Source organism: Amaranthus tricolor, chromosome 8 (genome assembly GCF_026212465.1).
Source record: "Amaranthus tricolor cultivar Red isolate AtriRed21 chromosome 8, ASM2621246v1, whole genome shotgun sequence".
Taxonomy (NCBI): Eukaryota; Viridiplantae; Streptophyta; class Magnoliopsida; order Caryophyllales; family Amaranthaceae; genus Amaranthus; species Amaranthus tricolor.
Genome location: NC_080054.1, coordinates 17,061,595 through 17,080,355, shown reverse-complemented (window position 1 = coordinate 17,080,355; position 18,761 = coordinate 17,061,595). Strand labels below are relative to the sequence as shown.

The 18,761-nt window shown below is 29.3% G+C and overlaps 1 protein-coding gene across 1 annotated transcript; it reads left to right on the top strand.

Annotated features, from left to right (window-relative positions):
• The first annotated feature begins 3,506 nt into the window (after positions 1–3,506).
• Positions 3,507–18,674, top strand: LOC130820295 (aldehyde dehydrogenase family 3 member F1). Its single transcript, XM_057685616.1, has 10 exons — positions 3,507–3,851; positions 11,954–12,022; positions 13,429–13,525; positions 13,626–13,832; positions 14,187–14,311; positions 14,784–14,888; positions 15,873–16,045; positions 16,551–16,641; positions 17,339–17,488; positions 18,103–18,674. Exons 1-10 carry the CDS (start codon positions 3,654–3,656, stop codon positions 18,358–18,360), a joined length of 1,473 nt encoding a protein of 490 aa, XP_057541599.1. The 5' UTR covers positions 3,507–3,653; the 3' UTR covers positions 18,361–18,674.
• The last annotated feature ends 87 nt before the right edge of the window (positions 18,675–18,761 follow it).

Sequence of the window (18,761 nt, the reverse complement as noted above, 5' to 3'; positions counted from 1 at the left end):
ATTAAAGTACTATACTAATATGTGTACAAAATTATTATTTATAAAAAAATGATGTACAAAAGTCAAAATATTGCTCATCATACTAGAATTTAGGAGTATATGACAGAAGTATGGGATAAATAATATAATTACATGGCCATTATGGTCTATGTCTAGCTAGCTATCTCCTCAACTGGAATCCGTTACCTCATAACTCATAATACTAACTCAAGTTATTATGATATTAACTATTAATTTAAATAAAATAATATATATATATATATATATATATATATATATATATATATATATATATATATATATATATATATATATATATATATATATATATATATATATATATATATATATAATCTATATAACTTGTTTGTCTAATATAGTCGGAGACCTTACCTTTTATTTTTTTATTAGAGTTCGATTCTTATCACGCTTTCCTCTTACTTATAGTTTTCTTTAGCCTTATCTTGAATCAAAAATAAATACTAAATATTTAATGTAATTTTTAGAAAGAAAGTAATATTTTATGCTATATAAAGGTTATATTTATGCTTATTCAATTCTAAAAATATTTAGATCACAAATTTTATTCTCATTCATTGTCATATAAAAGAACAATATAATTATGTGACATTGAAATTATGTTAAGAAAACACACATGTTGAGAATGGATTTTTATTCCCATGGAAATGAAAATGCTACTTTTCATTAAAAAAATTACTAAAAAGTAATATTGCCGTATGCCATTACCACTATTTATGTCTTGTTATGAAACATACCGTTCCGTATAAGAATTCAAATAAGAAAATATAAAATTACATTAGATACACCAATTAAGGCATAACTTTATTATAAATATTAACTAGAATAACATGCTAGTCAATGTATTTGATGCAAACAGAAAATTAATTCGCCATTATTAGTCTTTCAATTTAGATCAAAAATCAATATATTGATTGAGATATTTATCCTATTCAATGTTGATTAATTTATAATCAAATAATTTATCTTTCAATTTGAATTTATATACTTTTTAGTAGATTCACACATTATTATGTCTTATAATAGATTACTAAGTGTGAATCGTATTTATTAGACATGCTACATTGAATTATGATTCTTATTACTTATTAGTCTTTGAATTTTAATTGATAATCATGACTAATTGAGATATTTTTCCCATTCTATAATGATTTATATATCACAAAATAAAATGATTACTCTTCATATTTGAATTTATTTACATTTTTAAAATAGATTTATACAATATATATATATATATATATATATATATATATATATATATATATATATATATATATATATATATATATATATATGTATATATATATATATATATGTATATATATATATATATGTATATATATATATATATATATATATATATATATATATATATATATATATATATATATATATATATATATATATATATATATATTATAGGACATAAAAATTCTTTACTTAAGTTTTTTATGCCTTGTTTTAAAACTTTTAATAAATCATTTTTAAAAACTTAGCATATTTAGCTGTTATGTAATCAAAATTTAATCAATAAAGTGATATTTGTCATTTTTTAATATTTAAATAATATTTATAATTTGTGAAAGAAAAAAGAAAATTACTCATTAGGCAATTAATTTTTTGTTCGTAATAAACGTGTGCTTTTAATCGATTCATGTGAGCAAATGAACGCCCATGCTTTAGGCTCTGGAACCACGTCGCTCGTTTGAAATGCCATGATTTTTCGATTGGTGATGTTTGTTTTTTGGCTTTTAGCTGAACTTTTTAGTTGGCTTTTGATTTTTGATTTGTTGGTTTGTCAAACAGTTAAAAAATGTTTGTGAAATTTCTTTTACGTCAGTTGAAAAGCTGACATTTAAGCTAAAATAAAAAGATATTCCAGCTAGCTTTCTTGGTTGACTTTTGGCTTGTTGTCTCACTTTTTCTCTAATAAACAACCAACAATCAATATACGAATTTACTAAACATCTCCACAAACCGTTGATATTTTCAGCTAGTTTAAAAGCTAACAAAAACAACCAATATTTTCATCTGGTCAAACAAGTTAACTAAAAAAAGTCAATTATCATCAGCCAATTGCCAAACACCCATTTATAATTTTGTTGTGTGAGTACGTATTCCAATATATTTTCCTAATATATATGTATTTTTAATAGATATTTGTGATTTGCTTATATATGTACTATGACTTATAATTTACTCAATTTGTTAACTAAACAAATTATTTTTGGGTTGTGTTGACTCAAAACAAAGAGGTCAAACAGTTTAAAAGTGTCAAAATTGTCTGCATATGAACGAGTTAAGTAGATTTAATTCATGTTTACCTGATCTGTTATAGATCAAGTTAGTGTTGTGATTTTCAATCCTATTAACATAATGGGTTAAGTTTGAACTAAGAATATCTAACAATTTATATTTGATCAAAACACAGTCTCAATTCAACCTGATCTGAGATTCCTACCTATAACACGTTTTTAAACAATACCTAGTCCAATCAATCAAGATTTATGAACAATCAAAATTTAGGAGTATCATCCCTTGTCTCGTAACATTTGCTACAAGGATAAAATTTTAAGCAAATCAAGAAAATAGATAAAAGTGTATAAAAAGTGTAATTTATGAGAAAGCAAGAGAAATATGTGAATGTAATAAAAAAAATTGTTTTTAAATGTGTGGATAAATATTAAAGAAATAAGATGGATCATAGTCAAAAATGAAAATATTATAGTTCTAGGGATGTTTAACATGGTGGACACCAACTTTTGCAAAAGACTAATGGTAACAAATCTTAAAAAAAAATTCCACAAAATAGCATTGTATTTTTAGAATTTCACAACTTAACGTATTATCTAACAATTTTTTGGGCATTAATGTTACGACAACTTAAATCTCAAAAGTACAATACTATTTTGTGAAATTTAAGGAAAAAAGATTACTGTATTTTAATGAAAAAAGACAAGGGTAAAAATGAAATTTCACAACTTAACGTATAATCTAACGTTTTTTAGGCATTAATGTTACGATATCTTAAATTTCAAAAGTACAATGCTATTTTGTGAAATTTTTTTAGATTTGCAATCACTAGCCTATTGCAAAAGCCTATGCCTATAATATAGAATATCTCTATGTAACCGAATAAAATGAAATTGCAGCAAAACTCATGGGACGGAGATATTAATAAGAACAACAAATAAGTAGTTCGAAACTTCCGTCTAACTTAATTAGTACAACTATTTAAAAGATGTAAGTGAGTCAAAATTTCCATCTAACTTATTAGTACAAGCTAAGGATGCTCCGTATCTTCCTCTCAAAATTTATGAATATATGGGCCAACTTAAAATTCACACAATTACACTTTTAACCTTGAAATATGATCAATACTTTCTTTCATTTGGCCCCACTTACTAAATGTTCTCATTAATGAAGTTAGTTGAAACCTCATGGCATGGATATATGGCACTCCTTAGAAAGTTTTCCTACTAAAGAACACTTGCAACTTATACTCCTTTTTAAGCTTCTACTAACCATTCTCATATTAGGTGGTGTATTATCTACTTAAAAGTTATAAGTATATAATACTTGGGAGAGAAAAAAGCATAAAATCCATAATTATGGATAATATAGTGAACAAAGAAAAAATTTTAAATGAATTAAGTCAGACCTTCAAAAGTGGAAAAACTAAAAGTTATGAATGGAGGAAAACCCAACTAAAATCTCTCTTCAAAATGGTTGAAGAACAAGAAAACAAGTGCTTTCAAGTTCTTTTTGATGATATTGGAAAGGACAAAGTTGAAGCTTTTAAGGATGAGGTATTATTTATTTATTTTTCTCATTTTCATTATCAATCTAGTATTCTGCATAAGTCGGAATTCTAGATTTATTTTTCTAATTTTTTTTATTCTCGTTTCTAGTTGATCTATGTTTTTATATTCTCTTTATTTCTTCTGGTTTGATCGATTTATTATCTATTAAAATATTCAAAATAATGTTTTAGGTTCGGACCTGCATAAGTCAATAAGTCATCATCTAGATCATTTAATTAATAATTAATAATAAATTAATAATTGTGATTTGATAAGGATAATTATTCAGCTTACTCTATCATAATATTTTGAATTTGTCTCTATTTATATTTCACTCAAGATCAACAACAAAACAAGTATATATTGCTGAAATTCTGATTTTCTAAACTCTGATAATTAATTAATATTGCTTTCATATTGTTCCATATTTTTGTCAAATATAGGTAGGAAAATTGGAGTTTCTACAAACCAAAATAATAATATTAGATCGAGTAGTATTTAATATGATCTTTATATTAAAAGAAAGTGGTCCATTTCTAAGATATTATGCTTAACTGATACTATGTTAAATTTGAGGAAATGGATAATTTTATCTATATATTACTAGCAAAAGACATTCATGTCCCAAGGATAACTATAATTGGCTAAAATAGTCCAATGAGCTGGAGTATTAGCTTTTCACCGTCTTTTTAAATTTGCTATATTTTTTAAATAGACGGACATAATTTTAGTCCGACAATCACTTCTATAGGTAACTATAGAAATGTACTATTTATCTGTCATTGAGTGACACTATTGTTCAAACCCACTACTAGGATCGGACAAAGAAACTTTAAAACGCATAATATCTACAATGTTTGACTTTTTACATACTACAAGTATTAATTTGATTTTTAACATTTTTAATTATGTATAATAAAAAATATAAAAAGGAGATATTAATAATTTCATTAAGACGAATTCAATAAATCTCATTTGACTATATTTTAATTTATAATTTAAAAATTAAACACAAATTTATAGGATGAATGAATAATATAAAAAGTTACATCTATTTAGGAACGGAAGAAGTACAATATTTATAACTACTACTATTTACCCTCCTCTATGTACGAATTAAATTCATAACTTTTCACCTAATTTTTCTTAAATCCAACCAAATTTTTTAAAAGAAAGTGTCCGTTTAAGCAAGTACTCCCTCTCCGGTCTTCCCGTGAAATTTATATAATGAAAAATAATATAAAGATTAAGAAAATAGTAAAGATATTAAAATTGTGTATTATAGAATAAAAAAAATTAATAAAAACATTACTTAAATCGAAATACTCCTTCTGTTTTTTAAAATTTTTTCCGTTTAGAATATTTCACTTTAAGGAGGGAGAAATTTGATTATGATTTTTGAAACATATTTAGAAGATAAAATATATTCATGTGAGATCTTATTAGATTTGTTTTAACATATACTTTTTTATTTTGTATTTTTTATAATTTTTATTATGCATATTTAGAGATATTAAAATTTAAAATTTGCTTTAAAAATTGTACAAAAAATTAACTAGAAAAACAAAAAAAGAATGAAGTAAATTAAACGTTACTTATCCCTCCATCTCACTTAGATTGATATAGATGTATTATGGGTATCAATCTGATTGACACGAAAGAGTTATGATGTGGATCCTAGTAGGGGTGTTTATTAGTGGGTACCCAGCGTTTCGGCCTTTCGGGTACTTGGTTAGTCGGGTACTTTCTTTAACGGTTTATGTCCCGACTAGAAAATCCGATCCGAAATCGAAAGTAAATCGACCTGAAAATGTGTTCCTTTTTTAGGTTTATCGAACCGACATTACCCGACTCAAAGCTATACACGAACCGATTGACAACCGAAAATGGGAAAACTGAACCCGAGCTGTAACCGATTTTTCTAACCGACACATAACCGTTAACCGAGATTACTCGAACCTAATAATGACCGACCCGAACCATGCTCAAAACCAAACTCGATCCGGCTAAAACCGACTTAACCCGAACGAAGTTTAGATCGAACTGCTATAAACCCGAACCAATTTTTTACATAGAAGTATGATTGACTCATATTCAATCATCTATTAGTTATTCTAATAAAGTCATAAATTTTTTAATAAAATAAATTTTATAAATACATAATTTCATATATTTAGAGTTAATAATCATTGGTCAATGTTTATTTAATTACTTTTAATCGAATTAGATGAAAATTGATAGAGCTTTATAATTTTAATTTCCGGTCAAGCAAGTAAAAGTAACAATGTAATAATGATCATTAATTGATTTACATTTTCACTATTTTGCTTTAAGTAAAGGAACCTTATCATCAATTAAAAAATGACTAACAACTTAATCTGATACTGATTCGATCAATAGTAATTAGTAATTCGCAATTCGTAGCCGAATTTTACTTGAAAAATACCCGAACTCGATCTGTACCTGGTAAAACCGAACCAATTATTAACCGATGACAACCCGAGACCGATTGAAACTCGACACGAACTTTAAACGACACCGACCTGATACTAACCCGATAGTTCGAATAACCGATCTTCAACCGAACCGTGACTAATCGACCCAACCCGAGTATGACCCGCAACACGCATCCGAAATATAACCGATCCGAAATACAACCGAATCGAATGACACCCGTCCGAAATCGACCCGATAACCCAAATGAACACCTCTAGTCCCGACTCGATTTATCCGGGTACTTGGAATTTAGGTATCCAGATAAGTCGGGTCGGGACACCAGGTACCCGTAGAAATTTATTATCAAAATTTCTAGAATTTAATTCTTAAGAACAAAAAGTAGAATAGGAGTAAATGAAAACTGAACAATACTAAATCGAATAAAACGAAATGAAATGTCAGAACAAAACAAGAACAAGAGTAAATGAATACTGAAAAGTAAGAACACACTAACTAAAAACAAAACGAAAAGAAGTCTTTATCAAGGTAAAAAAACGAGAATACATAATAAAAATTGAACAAAAACCTTACAAAAACTAACAAGAACAATAAATGATGAGAGCGAATCGATAGCTGATGCAAGGTAACCCAACTTCGTCAGTATTTGATCTTGAATGCTCATCAAGATCAATTTGGTAACAAATCTTGAAAGAACAGAAGGAATGAAGAGAGGAATTGAGAATAAGAAATCGAAGAGACGGAAAGATTGAAATTGAAACTAAATTATTACTTGTATTTGATTACAAAGGAATTCCACTCATATAGGAGTAATGCTTCAGCAACAAAAATGAAGAAGAGAACAAAAAAAGTTAATTAGGAAGGGAGAGAAGATGAAGATTGAAGACAGTATCACATAGAAGAGAATAATGACGGCTTGCCTTTAGAAAATGAGAGTGAAAATTTGAAGATGAAAGTTGAATCTACCTTGTTAAATCCCTAAAAACTAACTGTTTCATTTTTAAGCGGGTCATCGGGTACCCGCTAAAATCTTACTTCGGCCCACGACCCCACCCGATTAAGGTCACTCGATCCGTAGGTTGTAATTTTTTAAGAAATTGACCTGCCATTTATGTTACGAATTGGCAATCAAGCAGATCGGATTTTTTTAACCAGCCCTAGATTCTGGTACACGTAATTAAAGACATTAGATGCACATCCATTGAGCATAGCTTCACGAACGGCGTCATTAGGCACATACCGTGTCTGATGGTTATTTTGTGTTATTTGTTTTTAGCATGGACATTAAAAAGTCAACTATAATGAGTTAAAGTAGCGTGTTTTTTTAAAAATATGAGAGATAATATGAAGAGTAAAAATAATAGGTAAATTTCAAAAATAAAAATAAGGAAAATTCACTAGGACGGATTAAAATAGAAAATATGACAAATTAAGTGAAATAAAAGAGTGTGTTGGGCTTAATGGTAGATGTACAAAAATTAGGCATATTCATTCAAGTTTACTCAAGTTGATTGCTTTATAAACTTTTTTTTGAAATATAGGGTAGGTTGAGGGAAGAAAAGAGTTAATTAAATTCAGGATCTTACTTGAAAAATAGGGTATTTAATCCAACTAAAATAAGACATAATTCTCTTATTTCACCGTGAGTTCCGTTCTATGCATGGATTGAATAGCACAATTAATGCAAATTACTAGTATATGAGTTCCTATTTATGAGATTGTCTCACCGAGAAGGGTCTCTCACAAGAGTAGCACATATTATATAGTTAGTTTTGTTTCACAAATTCTTATGAAAAACGGTCTCTTTGAGAGACCATTTCTAATTTGATCAGCCCATCATAATCTTTTAGTTTAATTAAACTTTAATGGATTGAGCCTGAAAGACGATCTCTCAGGAGATCGATTGGTTTTGTTTTTGCTTTCCCATTTATTACATGTTTAGTATTAAGAAAATTGGGCCTTTGAAGAATTGGGCTCATTTTTTAGTTAAACAAGCCAAAATTTATTGAACATGTTTTGTAAAATCCTCTCTATTCAAATCCATTGCAAGTATTTTTAAAATTAAATATTACACTTTTGGATCTGAAAAAATGTTTGTGCATTTAATTTAGGGAAATTTGCAAAGAAACACCTTTTAAAACCACTTTTTTGTAAAGAAACACCTTTTATAATTTTTTTTTGTAAAAAAACACCTTTTAAGAGACTTTTTTTTAAAAAAACACCTTAAATCAGTTTCCGGTGACTTTTGTCAACTTTCCGGCGTTGACTATGCCAGTCAACGCCGGAAAGTTGACCAAAGTCACAGGAAACTGATTTAAGGTGTTTTTTTTTAAAAAAAGTCTCTTAAAAGGTGTTTTTTAACAAAAAAAATTATAAAAGGTGTTTCTTTACAAAAAAGGGTTTTAAAAGGTGTTTCTTTGCAAATTTCCCTAATTATTATTATTATTAATTTTTTTTAAAATTTTTTTTTATATAATAATAAAAATAAATTTTTTTTTAAAAAATAATATTAATAATAAAAATAAAAATAAAAATAAAAACAAAAATTTTAAAAAAAGTTAAAAAAAATTTTAAAAAATTAATAATAATAATAATAATAATAAATATTATTATTCTTATTTTTTTTAAAAAAAAATATTTTTTTAATTTAATTTTTATTTTTAATTTTATTATTATTATTATTATTATTAATTATTATTATTGTTATTTTATATTTTTTTATACTTTTTATTTTTTTTATTATTATTAAATTTTTAAAATTTTTTTTAACTTTTTTTAAAATTTTTGTTTTTATTTTTATTTTTATTTTTATTATTAATATTATTTTTTTAAAAAAAATTTATTTTTATTATTATATAAAAAAAAATAAAAAAAAATTTAAGAAAATTAATAATAATAATAATAAGGGAAATTTGCAAAGAAACACCTTTTAAAACCCTTTTTTGTAAAGAAACACCTTTTATAATTTTTTTGTAAAAAAACACCTTTTAAGAGACTTTTTTTTAAAAAAAACACCTTAAATCAGTTTCCGGTGACGTTGGTCAACTTTCCGGCGTTGACTGGCATAGTCAACGCCGGAAAGTTGACCAAAGTCACCTGAAACTGATTTAAGGTGTTTTTTTTAAAAAAAAGTCTCTTAAAAGGTGTTTTTTTACAAAAAAAAATTATAAAAGGTGTTTCTTTGCAAAAAAGGGGTTTTAAAAGGTGCTTTTTTGCAAATTTCCCTTTAATTTATACTGAAAATAGATTACTATTTAACAGGATTTGATACAGTTTCCAATCCTTGTTATTTCTGTACAATTAGTGACTCCACACTTTTAGATATATCTTCAATCTTTCAAACCTAAAATATACTATTTTTGATCACAAATTCTTTTTAAAAAAGGATTTTTCGTAAAATTGTCTTAAATTAGATCAAATAGCATAGCTAAATAAATTAAAACATTGATTTCCATACTAAAGATTTTATTTTTATTTTTCTAATGTTTAAAATATTATTTTAATTATTAAAATTAATATTTTAAATATTAAAACATCCACTTTAATAAATTGAAATTGCCACTATGATATGTTCCATACAAAAAAGTAGAAATGCACCTTAATTATTATTCCACCCCAAGGCCCATGTTGTCTGGACGGTGGTCTGACATCTCTAATTTGATATGGTATCAAATCGATTCTTATTTGAGTATGATGAAAAAAACTTAATTTATCGACATTACAAGAAAAAAAATAATTATTTCATTAATCCATTATATTTTGTTTCTTATGTATGAAATATTTCATAATAATTTTTAAAAATTTAAGTAAAGTTTTTAATTGATATATAAAGTTAAAATATATTTATCTGCAAACTTGTTAGATTTATCTTGATACCTTTTATAATTTCTTATAATAAAATAAAATTAAATTATATGCGATTTTGTTAGATATATTTTGAGTTTTTCAATTATTTTTATTAAACATATTTATAGATTTGAGACTCAAAATTACATTTTTATGTTACACACAAATATATATAACCGAAAAAAAAAGTGGATGGACTAACATTTAATTAAGATGTAATGTTATGAAAAACAAAATCACATTCATCATAATACGTCCTCAGTTTAAAGTCTTAGTCTTTTTTTAAGGATATATTTTTGATTTTATTTCGTTGCTTCACCTTCACTTTTTTCCTTTCAAACTCTAATTTCATATTTTTGATAGTGAGTTAGTTTAAAAGTCAAAGTTTAAAAATAAAAAGAGTCAAAATTAATGTGGAGTATTAAAAAAAATATCATTAATATTTTAATCTTTTATTTGTTTGTGGTGAATGATTTCACTTTTAAATTATTTTTTAATAATCTAACATTTGCCTTTGGTTCGCTATAAATAATTTTAATTTTTGTCTTAGTTTGCTAGCAGCATACTATATACTTGTCTATTATTAGTAATCTGGTATGTTATAGGAAAATGTGTGGCAAAGATTAGATTAGTAGAAAATAATTTAAAGGTTGAATTATTCACGATGAATAGATGAAAAATGAGATTATTAATGTCAATTTTTAATTTTTAAACAATAATTGTTGTATGATGAGACAAGCTCATAAAATCAATCAATTCCTCTTATTGATCACTTCAAAATAATAAGTAATCACTTTAACATGATCAATTTAAGGTTATAAGCAATCACTCTAAAATTGTAAGTGATCACTTTAAGGTTATAAATGATCATTTTAAAACTATAAAAAATGATTACTTAGTTATCACTTTAAATTATAATTAATTACTTTAAGATTGTAAGTTATCACTTTAAGATTATAAGAGACCATTTAAGACTGTAAATATATATTGGACCAATCTAATATAGATTGTCTCACCTTCAGACCATATCATTTGAGAATTTGGGGGTGTTTAGATTATGGCTTTTGGCTTAGCTTTTTGGTTGACTTTTGATATGTTAGTTAGTCAAACGGTAAAAAAAAAAGTATTTGGTAAATGGCTTTTAAGCTAGCTGAAAAGCTCACTTTTAAGCTAAAATAAAAAAGCTATTCTAATTAGCTTTTTGGTTGGCTTTTTGCTTATTGACCCACTTTTTATCTAATAAATAGCTAACAACCAATACCTAAATTTACCAAATATCTCCAAAAACAACTGATTTTTTCAGCTAGCTTAGAAAGCTAACATTTCCAGCTAGTCATACAAACCAACTAAAAAAGCCAACAACCAACAACCAACAACCAACAACTAATTGTTAAACACCCCTTAATGTTTTTTTAAAATGATTTACTAATTGCTTCTTTTTAATATTCTATAACTAATAACTTTTAACACAAATTCTTGTGGGAGACGGTCTCTTTAAAAGACCATCTCTAATCAGGCCGACTTATTATATATTTTTCAAAATATTGTAAGTAGGCATTAAGAATGTTGTAAATAGACATTTAAGATATTGAAAGTAGGCATTAAGGATACTGTAAGTAAGCATTAAGGATACTGTAAGTAAGCATTAAGGATAATGTAAGTAGGCATTAAGAATACGATAAGTAAACATTAATCTTTAATAGGTTGAACTTGAGACACGTCTCTTAAAAATACGGTCTCTCAAGAGACTAGCTGAACTTTTAATTGCTCAAGTATTCACCTTTGTGGCCTGATTTGTCTCATAATAGGTTGGACCAGCGAAGAAAGCTATCACTTATGCTTTGGATTGCTTGAAGAGCTGGATGGCTCCCAAAAAGGTACATTGGAATTCATTGAAAATTTGAAAAAATTAAGACTACTTAACAAAACACAAATTCTTGTGAGAGACGGTATCTTTGAGAGATCATCTTCAATTGGGCCGGCTCATTATATATTTTTAAAATATTGTAAGTAGGTATTAAGAATAATGTAAGTACACATTTAAGATATTGAATGTAGACATTAAGAATACGGTAAGTAAGCATTAACAATAATATAAGTAGGTATTAAGAATACGGTATGTAGACATTAGTCTTTAATGGGTTGGGCTTGAGATACGCCTCTCAAAGAAACCGTTTCTCAAGAGACTAGCTGTTAACAAAAGTAGTCAAAAATTAAGTTTTGGGCAAACTATAATCCCAAAATAAGCGTGCTTGCCTCCAAAGCTAGGTTTGATATATACTCGCTGTTATTAACAGTGAACTTAGAAAACTAGTCAAAAAATAGTCAAGTCTTTGTTCGCTGTTAGTAACAGCGAACAAAAGCAGACCTGGTCAAAGAAGGTCAAACATTTGTTCTTTATTACTAACAACGAACAAAGGCTTGATCTGCTTTGACCAGGTTTGCTTTTGTTCGCTTTTAGTAACGGCGAACAAATATGTTGACTTTTTTTTACCAAAGTCTTTGTTCGCTGTTACTAACAGCGCACAAACCTTGACATAACCTTCAGCAGACACATTGTTCGCTGTTAATAACAACGAATATATAACAAACCTAGCTTTGAAGGCAAACACACCTATTTTAGGATTAAAGTTTGCCCAAAGCTTGATTTTTGACTATTTTTGTTAATTAGTCTTATTTTTTTCAAATTTTCGGATTCATTAAGCTTCACAACCATTTTAAGTTAAGGCCCAATTTGTTTTGCATAATAAAGAATAAAGATTTAAGCTTTTCAACTTACAATGAGAATAGAATTTTGTATCAGTTGATAAATAAATACCATTTTTTAGGAAAAGACTCGAGTTTAGATTTCATCTAATCTTTCCCTTTTTTGGTCCACCCCGTAATCAAAAAAAAGTTCGTATCAGATTTCTACACCTTTAAATGCCACAAACATCAAAAAAATGGTAGGAATAATAAAATTATGTGTATAGTGTTGACAAAAATAAAGAGAATGATAGAGACATTCTAATAAAAAGAATGTTACAAAATTAAATAGAAAGATGAAAATAGAATTTATGGGGATAGAGATTCACTTTTCTGTAATTATGAGTTAACTTATTTAAAAAGAATTATTTTAATTATAGCCATATAGTTTAACTCATTTATTATTTATAGTTGTATGGTCATTTTTATGAGTTATAGCCACTATAAGTTGAAAAATGCATCTAATGTAACCATGTTAACGGATCCGATGACCGAACTTTGTCATAATATAATCAAAAAGTGAATGTTTTGAATGTAGGCTGGAATGAGATTGCTACTTTTCCCAGCAAAAGGAGAATTAATACCAGAACCATATGGCCTGGTTCTTATAATGACATCTTGGAATTACCCTTTAGGTCAGTTACAACTTTTTATACTAGCTAAATTAACAATACTACTTAGTCAAACAATCAACTATTAAGATTTACTAATAATGTTTAAACTTTGATGATATAGATTTGGCTTTAGAACCATTGATAGGAGCAATAGCTGCAGGAAATGTAGTAGTTTTAAAGCCTTCAGAGCATGCACCAGCTACTTCTTCCTTTCTTGCTAACACCCTTCCACAATACTTGGACAACACCGCGGTTAAGGTCATTGAAGGAGGCGCGGAGACTAGCCAACACCTCTTGCAGTACAAATGGGACAAGATATTCTACACTGGTAGGTGCCTAATTAGCACTCCTTGTTAGAGTATTAACATAACTTAGGGCTTCAACCATTAACTAAGCTTTTGGTTGAGTTGGTTTCTTAACATGGTATCAGAGCCAACGTGACAAGTGCTAGCATGACAAGAGTCAGCTCTGATACCATGTTATAGAATCAATTCAACCAAAAGCCTAACTAATGGTTAAGACCCAAAATATGTTGTATATTCTAACAATACTCGTGAATAAATTTGTTGTTTGACAACCTCATAGGTCACTTTATTATATTGATACAACGCGAACTTGTATAACTAATGATTATATCATTGAAGATCATTTATACAATGTATGTTAAACTTTGTACGATCAGGGAGTCCGAAGATTGGTCGAATAGTGATGTCTGAAGCTGCTAAACATTTAACTCCTGTAACCTTAGAGCTAGGCGGAAAATGTCCCATGATCTTTGATTACAACTCAATATCCTCCAATCTTAAGGTATATTACAATAATCACTTAATCTTAAGTAGAATATGTGCTTGCAAATAAAGTGTGTGACAAAACAAGAGCTAAGTAGGAGGCTCTACGCATTTACATTGTTCCCAACCAAGAGCGAAGCCAAGATTTTGAATTAGAGGGCCAAATACTCAATATATTAGCAAATTATATACTTCTAGAATAGAGATTCTTAATGAGTCGGAGGCCCGTTAAAAGCCCGTGACCCGACCCATGTTTAAAAGGGTCAAGCTGTAATTTTCTTAAAGGGTCGGCCCCATTGTACACCTCTATTCTAGAATTAATTTACATTAAGGAAGAACATAACATGGCATAAGTAACCTAAATTTTTACAACATGAAAGAGCAGAAAAGGCCCAAGTATGAAAACTTTGATCAAGAAAGATCTTGTTCTCATTTTCCTTCTAAAGTTCTTCCATTTTCAATGATTTAATTCACTTGAAAATGTTTTTAAGGTGGCTCTTCGAAGGCTAGCTTCTGCTAAATGGGGCCCAGCTTGTGGACAAGCTTGTATCGCGGTGGATTATTTGCTCGTGGAGGATAAGTTTGCGTCCTCATTGGTATGTAGAATGATTATAGGAAAATTATCAACGGTACCCCTGAATTTTGACACTTTATCAATAGTACCCCTAAGTTTTTATTATTATCAATGGCACCCTTGTATTATTAAGCGTTTTACAACCGTAACCTTTTTAACTTTTTTCGTCCAAAATCGTTCAAAACCGTTAACTTTTGTTGATGATTGGTGACTCGAATCGAGTTTTAATCGTGGTTGTAGATGAATTGAAGTCGAACGAGTAAAGATATGGGTCAGAGACTTAGCGACGAGTCGTCGCATCTGAAGGAGATAAAGCAACGAGTCGTGGCTTCCTCTCTGAAGTCGCATCTTTGGGTCAGAAATTTTGCCACGAGTCGTGGATTTTTGGGGACGACTTGTCGCTTTTTGCCAAGAGTCGTTGCTCACTGGAGACGACTCGTTGCTTTGGCGGTTATGTGTTTTGCTTATTTGCTCGTGGATTTTTTGACGGTTATTTGAGTTTCTTGGAGCCCAAGTATCTTTTAGTTAGGTTTTAGTATATATATCTCCTCCTATTAGTGCTAGGGTTTCATTATTCACAAATTGAAAGATCACAAGAGAGCCATTATTATTTGTGAGAGATATCTTGATTCCTTGTAGTGAAATTATTTAATCTTGGTGCCGATGGACGTAGCTATCATATTGATAGTGAACCACGTTAAATCTCTTGTGTCATTTTCTTATTGTTTGTATTGAATTTCTTTATTGTTCATCGATCGTTGCTTCTGCTGTCGCACAACAACTTTCTTATATGTTTTGAATTGAAAAATAAAAGAAAAAGAAAAAAGTTAACGGTTTTGGACGATTTTTGACGCAAAAATTTAAAAAGATTACGGTTGTAAAACGCTTAATAGTATGAGGGTACCATTGATAATAAAAAAAACTTAGGGGTACCATTGATAACTTATGGTAAGCAAGTAATCCCTATGCGGATTGTCATATACTTTGTGCAATGTTCTTTGTTCAGATCGACATGCTATCGAAACTAATAAGAAGAATTTATGGGGAGAACATAGAGACCTTAGGAGGCATTAGCAGGATTGTTAATAAGCATCACTTTAACAGACTTTGTAGTTTCCTCAAGGATCCAATGGTGGGAGCTTCAATTGTGCATGGAGGCTCATATGATGAAGATAAATTGTAATGTTTCTCCTTTGCTCGAGAAGAACTCCATTAATTTATAGTTTATGGGAATTTCCATATGGCAACCCTAAATTTTAGGTTTTTCCACGTGGTAGACAAACTTTTTTTTTAATCCACGTGGTGAACTGGACTTTTCAGTTTTTCCATGTTGTAGACTAAACAGAATTGTTAACTTTATGCTATATTTACCCAACGCGATGACATTTTTTTCATAAAATAAACATCGTGATCACCCTAATTGACCATATATTTCGAAAACCAGTTGAATAGGTACTTAATTCAACCAAAAACTTAACATTTTGTCTATCACATGGAAAATTGAAAGCTCAAGGTCACCACGTGAATTTGAACAAACATTTATGAAAAAACAAAAAATTCAAGGTCACCACGTAGAATTTCCGAAGGTTTTTTTATTATACTGATGCTTGATGCGCCCATTTTTGGGTTTTTATCTATTGTTAAACCTAACTAGAGCTAATATTCCTGTATTTTTCTTTTCCAGGCTTATTGAACCAACAATCTTGCTAGATCCTCCACTTGATTCTGCAGTCATGAACGAGGAAATTTTTGGCCCGATTTTGCCTATTATAACTGTAAGAATATATTTCATATGCTTTCTTTTTTAGCGGTTAGGTATTCGAAAGGGAAGGATCTTGGACCCTCCAACGGTGAGAAGCGGTGTAGGAGGATGAAATAAAGAGTGTGGATGCACATGCAATATAAATAGTGTCTTAGACACCTCCCCTCAATGATACATTAATGAAATACCACTCGCAATGCTTGAAAAACACTATCAAGCTCAAAGTGCCCTCATTTAACATGCTAATACAAGAAGACGCTCAAGGCAAACCTATTTCTCTCTTTTGTGTAGCTTCTACCACCTTATTATAACATTGATTTTGGCCTTATGTATAGCCCCCTAAATTAATAATAGAAGCCTTGTACAAGGATAATACGCGTCCTCAAAGAAAAAATATGTCAGTAGGCCTTGACACAATGTGCTCGTTCGAGCACACTGCATCAATGTGCTACTGATGTTTGTTGTTGCATGCTGCCTTGTTCAAGGCCACCTATTGCAACCGTTGTTTTTGCTTCTTGAAGCACCAACTTCATGTCACTCCTTTTCTCTTGCATTCCCATCATCCTCATTAACGATATATGCCTGAGCAATGATGTGATCAAAATTACCTCCAACATTTATTGATGTAGCACTTACACTATAGTAATAACTATTTTATTTTCCTTGATGTCATGTATGAAGTTGTCTAATGAAGTGTTTTCTGAAAACAGTTAAAGAACATCCAAGAGAGTATTAACTTCATCAATATGAAGACAAAGCCTCTTGTTATATATGCATTTACACACAATGATGCTTTCAAAAAGAGAATCATCTCAGAAACATCCTCTGGAACTGTAGCTTTCAATGATGTTATGATTCAGGTAATGCCTGCTTGTTATCTTTTATTCTTAAGGTCTAACTAATGATACCATAAACTAGAGTTGATCATCCTGCAGGACCATGGGCTTTGCCCAATCTGTGGGCTTGAATTCTAAGCTATTATGTCCTATTTGGACCAGGCTTTCAATACATACCCACATGCACTTGAGTCAGGCCAGGAACCAGGCTTCATTTTATACTATATGGGCTTGTTTGGGCCAGGCCAAATCATATAAGTTATAACTGCTTCTTATTTTGTTACTCTTGTGCCTCCCATCTGGGATTTAGAGGGGTAAATGTTGTGATTTTGTCATAAATATATCAAAAGTTGTTTAATAAAGCTATACGTGTTAAGAAACCAACTCAACCAAAAGCTTAAGTTAATGGTTAAGGCCCATGATATGTTATATACTCTAAGTCTCTAACACGTTCCCTCATACGAGAGCCTTTGGGCTAGATGTGTGGATGTAGCACATGCCATCTCATAACCCGTGACCTCTTGTCACGCTTGCTTCTGATACCATATCAAGAAACCAAATCAACCCAAAACTTAAGCTGATGGTTAAGGCTTATGATATGTTATATACTCTAACAGTATGCTTGATACTTGTTGTAGTATGTTTGTGATGAACTACCTTTCGGAGGAGTAGGGGAGAGTGGGATAGGGAGATATCATGGCAAGTTTTCATTCGAGACATTTAGTCATGAGAAAGCTGTGCTGCATAGAGGCTTCTTTCCTGATTTATCCGCAAGGTATCCTCCATACAACGCATTCAAGCTCGAGTTTTGTAGGCTCGGGTACAAAGTTGACTACATCAACCTCGTGCTGCTCTTGCTTGGTCTCAGAAGGGTATCAGATCGAAACGATTGCTGATAAAAGTTGGGAACAGTTGCCAATTCCATCATTTGAGTTAGTATGTGCTTGTTATATGTTAAACAGGTTAAACAAAGATGCAAGAACACGTTGTATCAGTAAGAAACTTCAATAAACAATACAATGCAATTTTCATATTCTAAAGCAAATGAAATGTGTTTGATTTGTCATAAACCATTGTCAAATTCCTGGGAAGAGGTGTTCTTTCAGATAGACCAATATTAAGCTACAAGGTTAGAAAATGATGAGTGCCCTTTCTTAGTTAAATTATTGTAGGTAATTTTTGTAGAAAAATAAGGAAAAAGTTGGATTAATGTAGGTAAATTTTTTTTTTAAAAAAAAAAAAATAGACAAATGGTAAGGGATAAGTCAAAGATAAACAATAATTTTATGAATGAAAT